This window comes from Spinacia oleracea, chromosome 1 (genome assembly GCF_020520425.1).
Source record: "Spinacia oleracea cultivar Varoflay chromosome 1, BTI_SOV_V1, whole genome shotgun sequence".
Classification (NCBI taxonomy): domain Eukaryota; kingdom Viridiplantae; phylum Streptophyta; class Magnoliopsida; order Caryophyllales; family Amaranthaceae; genus Spinacia; species Spinacia oleracea.
The window spans coordinates 74,265,743-74,277,128 of record NC_079487.1 but is presented as its reverse complement, the minus strand read 5'-3'; the positions used below and the strand labels follow the sequence as shown (position 1 = coordinate 74,277,128).

At 38.2% G+C, this 11,386-nt stretch overlaps 3 protein-coding genes across 5 annotated transcripts; 1 reads left to right on the top strand and 2 right to left on the bottom strand.

Annotated features, from left to right (window-relative positions):
• The first annotated feature begins 961 nt into the window (after window positions 1-961).
• LOC110778368 (uncharacterized) lies at window positions 962-8,601 on the top strand. 2 transcript variants are annotated; one of them, XM_056834390.1, is made up of 6 exons: window positions 962-1,287; window positions 2,856-3,330; window positions 3,827-4,166; window positions 4,252-4,350; window positions 4,449-4,569; window positions 8,309-8,601. In XM_056834390.1, the coding sequence occupies exons 1-6, from the start codon at window positions 1,050-1,052 to the stop codon at window positions 8,353-8,355; spliced, it is 1,320 nt and encodes a 439-aa protein (XP_056690368.1). In that variant the 5' UTR covers window positions 962-1,049; the 3' UTR covers window positions 8,356-8,601. The 2 variants fall into 2 exon arrangements, with proteins under 2 accessions (XP_056690368.1, XP_021838618.2); XM_021982926.2 differs by lacking the exon at window positions 8,309-8,601 and adding an exon at window positions 5,476-5,903 and having other exon boundaries at window positions 964-1,287.
• On the bottom strand, window positions 6,221-7,988 carry LOC110778369 (protein SRC2 homolog). Its single transcript, XM_021982927.2, has 2 exons — window positions 7,496-7,988; window positions 6,221-6,975 (listed from the first exon to the last, which is right to left on the bottom strand). The coding sequence occupies exons 1-2, from the start codon at window positions 7,986-7,988 to the stop codon at window positions 6,389-6,391; spliced, it is 1,080 nt and encodes a 359-aa protein (XP_021838619.1). The 3' UTR covers window positions 6,221-6,388.
• LOC110778370 (uncharacterized) lies at window positions 8,087-9,735 on the bottom strand. 2 transcript variants are annotated; one of them, XM_021982928.2, is made up of 4 exons: window positions 9,163-9,708; window positions 9,002-9,060; window positions 8,622-8,678; window positions 8,087-8,526 (listed from the first exon to the last, which is right to left on the bottom strand). In XM_021982928.2, exons 1-4 carry the CDS (start codon window positions 9,607-9,609, stop codon window positions 8,340-8,342), a joined length of 750 nt encoding a protein of 249 aa, XP_021838620.2. In that variant the 5' UTR covers window positions 9,610-9,708; the 3' UTR covers window positions 8,087-8,339. The 2 variants fall into 2 exon arrangements, with proteins under 2 accessions (XP_021838620.2, XP_056690380.1); XM_056834402.1 differs by lacking the exon at window positions 8,622-8,678 and having other exon boundaries at window positions 9,163-9,735.
• Window positions 9,736-11,386: the final 1,651 nt, after the last annotated feature.

Here is an 11,386-nt window from a genome sequence, read left to right as displayed (position 1 = left end):
CATTCTTGAGAGAGAAAGAGGAGTGCTTTTAGTTTCTCCCAACAAAAGAGAGATTTTATGAGAGAGAAAGTTCAAAACAAATTTTCTCCTCCTTCTTTCTCTGAAATGTGATTTTAATTGAATTACGTTTACAAAAAACTAGTTTATTAAGCGAAATACTATTTCAATTTCGCTATTTTTTGAATTTTTTTATTCATTCAAAGAGGTTTATGCTGTTGATGAAGGTGCATCGGGTGATTAAGGTAAATTTTCTCGTTCTTAATTCTATGTACTTTTTAAATTTTAATGTTCTTTTCTTATAACTTTCTATTTCTGTGGCATCAAAACAGTGTGTTCTTTTTTAGAATCAGCAATTGTTCTTTTTACATGTTTATAGTGTTGTTTTCAGATATCTTTTGATAAATAAAATAACGGAATTAGAACATAAATTGGTTGAAAAAGAACATTTCCAGAACTTAAAAGAACAAGAAAAAATATAGATCTGGTTTTAAAGTTCATCAAAGGTTCGTCGTTTTATTTTTTAATTAGAACATAAATTGGTTGGAAAAGAACATTTCCAGAACTTAAAAGAACAAGAAAAATTATAAATCTGGTTTTAAAGTTCATCAAAGGTTCGTCGTTTTATTTTTTAATTAGAACATACTGTAAATTGGTTGGAAAAGAACATTTCCAGAACTTAAAAGAACAAGAAAAAATATAACTGCTTTTTATATTTGTACCTTTTGTCTGATTTGTCAATATTAGTGTTCTTTTTGTTAGTGTTCTTTTTGTTAATGTTCTTTTTGTTAATGTTCTTTTGTTAATGTTCTTTTTTTTTTTTGCGGTTTTTATTTTTGTTGCGTTTTATTGTTATTTATGTGCGTTTTGGGACAGGTGCACCAAGAGCACTATGCACACCCGTGCACAATCTGAGCGTTGGTGACTACAGGCCACATATAATGGGGTGGAGGGTACACACAGAAGAGGCTTATTAGCCAAATAGCTTTTGTTTGATTTAGTTTCAACTTCCAAGTTGATAGCTCAGGCGTCGAATTTCTTGTCAGCATTTTATGGCACTCTCCTATAATTCTCATCAACTGTTCTTGGAAGCTCCAACCATTAAATATTTTGGTCGGACTAATTTCCTTGAAATCTCTGCAAAACAGGGATTTCTCTCTCAAGATGACCTGGGAAATTTCTGGAAATTTGGAAACCGAAAACCCAAGAGTAGAATTAACCCACTTTTTACTGTTAGCGCTGCATCTTCATCTTCTTCTTCATTCGGTGGCACTGCTTCTGATTATCCTGGTAATATTTCCCCTTTTTCTTTAATTAATATGTTATTGTTGATTGTGAAATTTATTATATTGTGGAATTGGATTGATCGCTGAAGCTTAGGATTATGAAACCAATCATTAGTGTGAATTGAGCAGCTTCTCCGCCCGCCTGGAATCAGTTGTCACGTTGTCCCGACCTTTGCAGAACAGTGGTGTTATTTCTTTTATCTTTACCCCATCACTTATTAATGTCACTAGTGGCATAAATGGAAATCTAGTTGACTAATTGTAATTGTTTGAGAAAATTGACAACTTTACAGGACAATCAGACATCCTAAAATAGTAGAAGTATATATGACTATAAATTCCAAACTGGGGTGAATTTCTTTGTTTTTTTGGTGTATGCAGTAATGCAATGTGCCATGTGATTTGTGAATTTCATCTTTGTGGATTAAGGTGTGCAAAAGAAGTATTGAACAACGTAGGGAAGTGGTTTGGCAGGAGAATTTCTTTGATTCAGACTACTTTGGGTCTTAATTCGAACAAATATTTGTATCATTTCCTCAAACAACTAACTACGTGCCTAAGGAGCAAGACTTGGGTGAGATTTTCTCAAACGGAGTAATTGCGAGTCATTAAAAGTTACTTACACTTTGTTTGGCTAAGCAAAAAATGGGAAGAAAGGGAGGGGATAAACTCCCTTGTTTGGATATAATAAACTCCCTTGTTTCGATAATAAACTCCCTTGTTTCGATATAAGGTTGGGGAAACAAAGGAGAGGGAGGGATCCAATTTCCCTCCCTATTTAATAAACACCATCCCTTCAAAATTGGAGGGATAATGGAACTCACCTTGCCCCTCCATTTCTTTCTCCTCCCCTTCCTTACCCTTCTAGCTTACTATCCAAAGTAATAAGTAACCCAATAAAAGTCACCTGGATCTGACACGATACGTTGCCATACTTGACACATTAACCTTTTGGATTTTAAATCAGATAAAAATCGTATATACAAGGATGAGATAGTTGCAGGATCTAACCCTTGGATCTCCCCAGCCTGTACCTTGTTGAGTCTGCAGTTTTGTGTAACAAGTATTTTTTCTGCTGAAGACAAAATCATCAGCATAATTATGAGTTGCAAGAAAAAAGTATACACATGCGCTGACATCATCCTCGTTCTGAAATCCTCGGATATATGAAGAATGTAGTTTGTACTCTTATTTGAAAACTTCAAACTCCTATGAATTTCTTACACTATGTTTAATGTTTGGATAACAAAATATAAGGGAAGGGAAGGGAAGGGAAAGAGGAGGAAGGGGAGGGGAGGGGAGGAGAAAGAGAAGGAGGGGGAAAAATGGATATCTCCCTCTCCCTCCCTTTTCTTCCACCAACCTTTTATCCAAACAAGGGAGCTTGTTCCCCTCCCTTTCCTCCATTTTTACTTATCCAATCATAGTGTTAGTCTTTTTGCCTCCTTTATACTAAAGAAAAAGGATCAACCACTAGGCACGTAGGAAGTGAGGTGCATGCAGTAAATTGATGGAGATCTGTATATATGAAATGTCAAATGTTGATGGCTTCTGTTTTTGCCTAATTTCCAGAAGAACTGATTAGTGAACGGATAAAGAAGAAACGAAGCAGCATAGCTGGGATTGACCAGGATGAGTTACAAGACCCTAGACAATTAGCTGATTCTGACAGCTGTTTCTGCGAGTTTAAAGGGGTGCATATACATTATAAAGTATGTGAAGCAGAATCATCCATGTCAAAGGACAAAAAAACTTCTCAGCTTGATGATCCCAATAGAAAATTTGGTTTTCCGATGATTTTTCTTCATGGCTTTGGTGCCTCTACTTTTTCCTGGCATCGAGTTATGAAGCCTTTTGCGCAATTAATTGGTTCTAAGGTTCTAGCATTTGATAGGCCAGCTTTTGGGCTGACATCAAGAGTTAGCCATTCAGTATGTTCTCAGGCTGATGATACAAAGCCTCTTAACCCCTATTCTACGGCATTTTCTGTGCTGGCAACTTTGTACTTCATCGACTTCCTAAAATCAGAGAAAACAGTGCTTGTAGGGTATGTATTTTCTTAGAGTATCACATTTCTTTTATGAACTTTATGAATCATGACCTTGTTGACCACTTCTCTCACTTGACAATTGGTAAATATGGTAATACGCTCTCCTCTCTAAGTGTTGCTTTAGTGTTAATGTGTTATGCACAAGAATTAAAGAGAGCAAGTTAAGGGACTGAAGTACTCTTATTTGAGTAGTAAAAAAAAAACAACTGTTATTCAAAGATAGCTATGAGGTGGATGATCTACTCTTGCATGGAAAACCAAAGCTAAATTCCCATGAAATTTGTTAACATGAATTTGTTCTTCCTCTGTAAGTAGGGAAATTGTCTTAATTTAAGTAGCATATCTGGAAATGAAAGTATACATCCTATGGAAGGATGGTAGAATAAAGCCTCTTGTCTCATCCTAATTACCCCTTATAGGCAGGAACTCTAGTAATATATTGTTATTTTCTGCTATAAGCTGTATCCTAACAAATTACCTACGTCGTTTTTAGGCATTCAGCTGGGTCCCTTACAGCGGTGGAGGCATACTTTGAGGCTCCTGACCGAGTTTCTGCATTGATTCTTGTGGCGCCAGCCATAGTGGCCCCACTTTCTGCCACCAACTCTGCAAAGGAAAATCAGTCAGACAAAGAAAATCAAGTCCAGGAAAGCAACTCCACTTCAGATAAACATCCGAATCTGTTTGTGAAGTTTGGACAGGTCATGTCAAAGTGTAGCGGATACATTATAAACACAATAGTGCAAGTGTTGAAAGGGATAATGAATGTAATTAGCTCCCTGTACAAGAAAGCTATAGTTGCACTCTTGCGCTCAGCTTTAGCCGTAACATTGGTAAAGCTCTTCATCAGCTCATGTTTTCTTTATGTAGGTATTCATACTTGGCATATATGAGAATGACTTCCTAACTGTCTGTCAGGTAAGGATGATCATTAACAAGTTTGGTATTGCTGCTGTTAGAAATGCATGGTATGATGGCAATCAAGTTACTGACCATATTCTACAAGGTTACACAAAGGTATACAATTTTTATTTCGTTTCCTTCAACATTGAAAGTGCATAGTGAAAAACTAAATCAGGTTTTAGAGACATTAAAATAGCCCTCTTCTGATGCAGCCACTACGAACTAAAGGTTGGGATAAGGCTCTCGTGGAGTACATTGTAGCTATGCTGATGGATACTCAAGCTAAACAAAAGTCACCATTGGATAAAAGACTCCAAAATATTACATGTCCAGGTAACCTAGTGATCAATAAGTTTTTTTTTTTTAACTTGTCTGTATATAAGAAAAAACTTGTACAAACACCTTGCCACAGCATAGGTGTGCCAGGAGGTCTGCACTATCAGAGCAGTAATTAGAGAGACGAGAATGTAATCAAATATGACAGAATTTAGTGGTTCACCTTCTTGTAAAATGTGTATGTGGTTCGTTTGACTAAAAAATCATGAGTGTCTGTTTAAAGTGAGGCAGTCAGGAATTTGTGGAGATTGGAGGAGGCATGCATGCTCCCATTATGGTAGTTCAAGCTCTAGCTATCCATTAACATATCTACTTGTATAAAATAAGTTGTGAAATCCAAAGTCCAAATTTCTGCAGTGAGGAGAGTCGAGTATTTATAGAAACATATACTCCCTCCGTCCTGAAGCACGGAGATGCTGTTACTTTAGGGCTTGGAGGTAAGGAAGGAGAAAAAGTTGAGAGAAATAAGTGATTAGGTAGGTGTGGATCCCATCTTTAGAAAGAAACGGAGAGATAAACTTACCGAAAGTAGTATGTTAACTTAGCTCTGGGATATCCCATAGTGGATATGTTATTAAACAATGGCTGAAAAATTTAAATCCGTGATATCTGTTTAGAAATTGTATGATCTGTTGTTAACCTACGGTTCTGCAATTGTCTTTCTAGTATACGATATATTTCAAGTAGCACTTTGATAGCCACAGATTGATAGATATGTCATGATATCAGGCCTTGGAGACATAAACTTGAAAAAAAATAGCAAACACGCAAAATTTATTTTCAGTTTCGAGTTTCCTACTGCTAAGTGCTAACCAGTTGGCCTAGCAATTCTGTACTTTTCTGATATCTGAAGGTATGGTTAAGATAACTAATACTAATATGTCTGGTTTCTTAATGATTCAGTACTGATTGTTACGGGTGATAGTGACCGGCTTGTTCCTTCTTGGAATTCCGAAAGGCTATCACGAGCAATACCTGGATCCCAGCTAGAGATAATCAAGAATTGTGGTCATCTCCCCCATGAAGAAAAGCCAGACGAGTTTATATCTATTGTTACAAACTTTTTGCAGAGAGTTTCTTCTGGTTCAGAAGAATTATGCTTTCAAACATGACGGGGGTTATCTTCCCATGTATAAATTTAAGCATCCATCAACATGCTCATTCTGTTATCCCATTCCTCATGAAAGATGCCAAGTCCCCCTTCTAAGGAGTCAGTCTATAAGTAAACCTACATGCATGCATAAATGTATATAATGTATGTGGGGACTATACAGTCATTTTGGTGACTTCCTAGAATCATTTTCTGTACTTCTTTCCTTTGGGAAACACCATTAGAATTTTCGATTTCAGGAGAAAGAACAGTGAGATCCTCAAAGAAGAGCGTGAGTTGGGAAGCAAACTAGGAACTGAATGGCTATTTTAGAATGCCGGAAAAGATTGCTACATTCTTAAATTAGTAACGGTTTATGAATGGGGTTCCTAATACTGCCCTACTTAACTGATGATGAAAGGATAGAAATAACACAGCTATATTATGAAGGGTATTCATATCCTACAAGTTAGAACTGTAGATAGACAGTTGCAGGCTTGCATATGTTGCAATGACAACTGTGGAAAGAATTGAAGGAGCAAAAAATGAGAACGATGCTTGTAACATTACAATTAGCAGCTTATCTGGTATTCAATATGTAAATACTTGTTGCTCTTTGCAACTTAATCATATCTGTAATAAGATTTGAGACTACAAAACAAAACGGTTCGTGTAACATTACAATTTGCAGCTTGTAGCAGAGAGAGAGAGAGAGTTGGATCTCTATCAGAAAGGAGTATCAGTTAACATGGTAAAACTGGCATCCCGAATTCCGGCAGTTGGAAGTTCAAATCCTGACATATAATCACTACCAAAGATCACAGCACCAGCAGCTAGAGCTCCTGCGCCCAAACCTACACCAAACCCTGGCCCACCACCCCGTCCTGCTCCTGATGATGGCATGTTAATATATGATGTGGATGGGTCATTGGTTTGTGGAAGAAAAGTGGGTACATAACCGGCATGAGAAAGTGGTGGTGGTGGTGGTGGTGGGGCATATGCCGGAGGTGGATGATACCCAGGGATTCTGGTCAGCGGATAACTTGGCCTACCAAAAGATGGATTTGAATAGTTTGTTGGGTGATTAGGGCCGCTGGCTGGTGGATAACTTGGCCCGGCAACAGCAGGGTTTGTATGATTTGTTGGGTATGGCATAGGATGGTTATATGGACGATTTTGAATAGATACAGGGGAACGAGGATTCCCTAGCTGGTGAAATGGAAGTTCAACGTGTCCTGCTGGGTGAGCTTGCAATGTTCCTCCATCATTTGCCATGCTAATGCTGTCCCGTAAGTTGAATCCATCCTCATTTCCTACAGTCAAGGAAGATGGTAACCAGTTTCAAGCCATGTCAAATCCCAAGTATTGAACATAACTAATAACAGTGAAATAACCAAATTAACATTCTTCTACAAGCTGTTGCTTTCAGCAACCACATACAAGAAAACTTGTTGGATAAAAAAATTTCACCTCATCAATGGCTAGAAATTGTCATTTTTCTATTTGTCATGAGTCCAGCTAGAACTGACTTGAGTGAGCTACACTACAGCTCATTGAAACTCCAGTTCAAGCACAGCCTGAGGCCCTGAGCCCAAGCCTTGCGAACCTCATCTCAAGCCAAGCCTGGGCTAAAGAACTTAAATAGTTGAGTTCTTTCTTCGCCAAGCCAGAGTTCAAGTCTCAACACTCGAGGCTCGTGATTAACTAGAGCTCAAACTCGAGCTCGTGTTTCAGATTACCAAGCCAATCCCCTAACAAGTAAGGCTCGGCCTCAACTCATCTTGGTTATACTCATTGTTCTGAAATGCAATGGAATCAGAAAAATCAGCTTACCTAGAAAAAAATGTGAGCTTGTTCCTTGTTTTTCTTCTGAGATCCTGATAGAGACATCAATAAATCCTTGAGGTTTATTGGAGTTCTTTTTCCTCAACTGGAAGCTTCCTACATCTTGAAAACCCTGTGTGGAGCCTTGAGCGTTCTTGCAGTGTTTAGCTAAGAACTCCTTTAATATAACAGTTGCACTACCCTGGTGTTTCTCTCTGAGAAAGAGGGGATCCCTGCTATAAACTTCGACGTGGAGCGTCATGTCCTGGAAATCTGACTCAGAGGTATCAACGACAGTTGTGAACTTAGTCTTCCACACAGGATTTGGGTTCCCTGATGCATCAATCTTGGTGCAATACTTATTATTAGGGTCAATCCAACCAACAGCGTACCATTGAAACTTCCACAGTGAAGAGCGAGGCAGTCCTCGAGCTGATATTAGGCAGACCTCCACCCAAGTCTTTCCCATTGACGATGACCCTGATTCTGAATGCTTCATCATGCTTACTTAGCTGCAAGAATAATATAGATACTGCAGAGAGAATATTTTCTCACCTAGATTTTGGTGGAATTGGTAAAGTTAGGGGACAAAGGACAAAGTGGGGTTCTCTCCAATTCAAATAATTTTAAGTCTACCTTACTTTATTGACAAAGATAAACTAGACTAATTGAGCATCAAAATCAAGGGACAACCTTGTTTCTCCTGTTACTCTCTCTTTACATTACCTCTGCAATAATTTTATATGAATAAGAATTTTTTGTGGCAGATATGAGCATAAATTTATAGAAGAAATTCTCAATAAATGAAATGATACTCTACAGATTATGGGATACTCCGTATATTCGTTCACTTTCAGCAAGCGAGGTGAGGAGGTTGTTTCTGAGATGGGGATAATCTTGAAGGTGGTGCTACCAGCAGTATCCGACCTGCTCGAGTAATTACTTGGTCATGGTCAGAATTGCTATTGGCCGTGTTTGTGTACATCATTGTTGTTGATCCTAAAAGATCGTCTCCAAATCCACATGCTGCGAAGAATAGCCTGTAACATGTACAAAGATTTTGATGTCAGATATAACCACATTTGCTCTATATTTGTTAAATTTGTTCTTAAGAATTATGAGCTTGGAATTATACCTTTCTTCCTCAGAGCAGAGTGCTGATATGTCGTAAATGCCTTTATTAATCAGAATTCTAGAAGGGACAGTAAAACAAATTATGTTACCAGATAGTACTAGTTTTATGGACATTAACAATCGATGGTTGGCAATGTAGATTAACATCACAACTCACAAGGTTACTTATTACTTGTAATATTTTGATTCACAAATTCTGATGTGAGTCTACGCTAGTAATCAATATCTATGTTACTCGGAACTCATGAGTCATGTCTCACATTAAAATATGTTCCTAATCCAGCCTATTTTTGTATCAAAATGAAGTGTAAAGTATAACATATATACAAGTAGATACTACGAGTAATTCGATTATGGAAAGACATAGGAGATTGCATCAACCTTAGGATTCGCTGAACTACCATCTGACCAATTCCCAGCCGTCGCAAAGAAGGAATGACCTGTAAAAAAAAAGGTGAAAATCACTTATTCAGTACTGATCAAGAATTTAAGATAAGTAGAAACATTACCGGCTACCGTTAAAAAGAATATCAGAGACTGACCATAACATCATGGATAGAAGCAGTTAACCCCAGATCAGAAACCGCCCGTCCAAATCCAACCAGTTCACCATTCTCCGACGTCACCACCGCGGGCAATATTCTCCCCCACAACCCCTTCTCCCTCTCCTCCTCCACACCACCAAAACCACCACTACTATCTCTAACCGCGGCGAACACCGAGACTACAACTGAGCTGTGAGAGACCGCGACAGCGAGTTTTCGGGGGTCGATGTCGTTGGATAAAGGAAAGCGATGAGGGGAGTGATTACATGACAGGTAGAGATTTGATAATGTGTGAATGTTAATGTGTGATGGGTTTGTGGATACCAAGATTGGAGGAAGTGGCTTATTCTTCCTTACTCTTTTGTCATTGTCATTACCACTGCTGATGTTGTTACATCTTATGGGGAAGATGACTCTGTTTGCTGATCTAATTGCAATTGCCATTTCTTCTCATTTCCAAACTCTTTTTTTTTTTTTTTTTTTTTTTTGGGTTTTCTTGAATTTCAACTTTGTGGTGGGGACTTGAGACACATGTTGTGTGTTTGTATTTCTTTTTTCTCTTTTTATACCTTACCCTTGTTCATACGTTTGATAAGGTAAGGGATAGAAAAGCACAAGTTAAATTTTATATCGAAAACATGATGTGTATCATACTTAGTTTATAAAATATCATACATTGTTTAGCATAGAAGATATTGATCAAAGTAGGCAATAGTACAAAATAGATGTGTCTTGACTCTTGAGGATTTATGCATTTCACCTTTGAATTTCTGGAATAATGATGACAATTAATTTTCTTTTAATTTAAGGAACTTCACAGGAAGGTGATGCTACAGATCTTATCAAGCAACTTTTATTACAATGAAACTTTGGCATACTTGAGACATTTGTTAATGTTCTTTTTAAATATGTGTTTATGTCAAATTTCGTATGGACGACCTTTGGTTGGGACATAGACGACTAGATTAAATATAGCAAATAAATAACAAGAAATAAAGGGCGGAAAATAAAGAGAGGCGCGACAAGAGATGGTGACGCGGAAAACCCGAAAGGGATAAAAACCGCGGGTGGCCATGAGTCCACCAATCCACTATGTTGTCGGCATAAATAGCCTAGGTGAGTACAAGTACAATGCTTATTTGCGTATATGTAGACATAGCTAATAATGAAGCATAAATGTGAGAAGGCATAGGCGATACGACGGATAAACGGGTAGGGGATCGTCGGGAAAGGCAGTCGTTGGTAAGTATTTATGAGTGATATATATGGCGTACGTAGCATTTGCAGTATTGGAAAGGTTAATTTGTGAGAGTATATGGATCAAAGAGAGGGCAGGGAGTAAATGACAATGATTAATGATTAGGCATGCTTAGTGGAATATCCATGTGGAACTAAGTGGAGGAAGGCTTCTTCTTATTTGTGTCTCATGGGCTACGGGAAATAAAATGGTATTAGGGGAATGAGATGATAAAGTTAGGTAGTTGGCGGAGAAGTATTAGGTTAAGCCGTAGGTATTCTGGATGGAGATTGGAGATGTCCTCTCATCGTAGACTGATGGTCTTTATATAGCACTAGGTCAAGCATAGGAGGCAGAATAATGTCGTTAGTTGTCCCTTGATACTCTCAACTGATCCCTTGATTTCCTCTAACCGTTTGCTTGATCCTTGCTAGCTTCCTTGACCTTGTCCAACAAGCATATAGTGGAGATGATGGCTCCTTGAATATAGGAACCAACCTTGATTGCTTCCTTAATAGGATCCGAGGACGGACTGACTTGCGATGACTTGTTCCAGCGTCGACCTCACGTCGTACAAAACGACCAATAACAATAGCCCCCATTTTCCTAATTGTAGGGAGTCGAAAGTTAGGAAAATAATCTTCAAAGTCTGTCACCGCGTTCATTTGATGTCGATGCTAATCTGTCATTGTCTTCGTCTTGTCCGTCGTCTTCCATACTTAATCTTGATCAGTGGCGTCGCAACTTGGTGTCATCCATGATTTTTGACAGCACTTGATGTCATCATGCGTATATTGGCGTCTTCATGTTGGCGTTGGTGTCCTTAGCTTAATTAGACGTAAACCTGACATCTTGTGAAAGAATCGTTCCTCTTAACGAGCGTGAGACAACAGAATGTAATTCTCAAAAAACCTGTGCGAAAACATATATGTTAAGACACAACGTTAGTTAGGTATCTAGCGTCATGGCCAACTTTTGTATCTT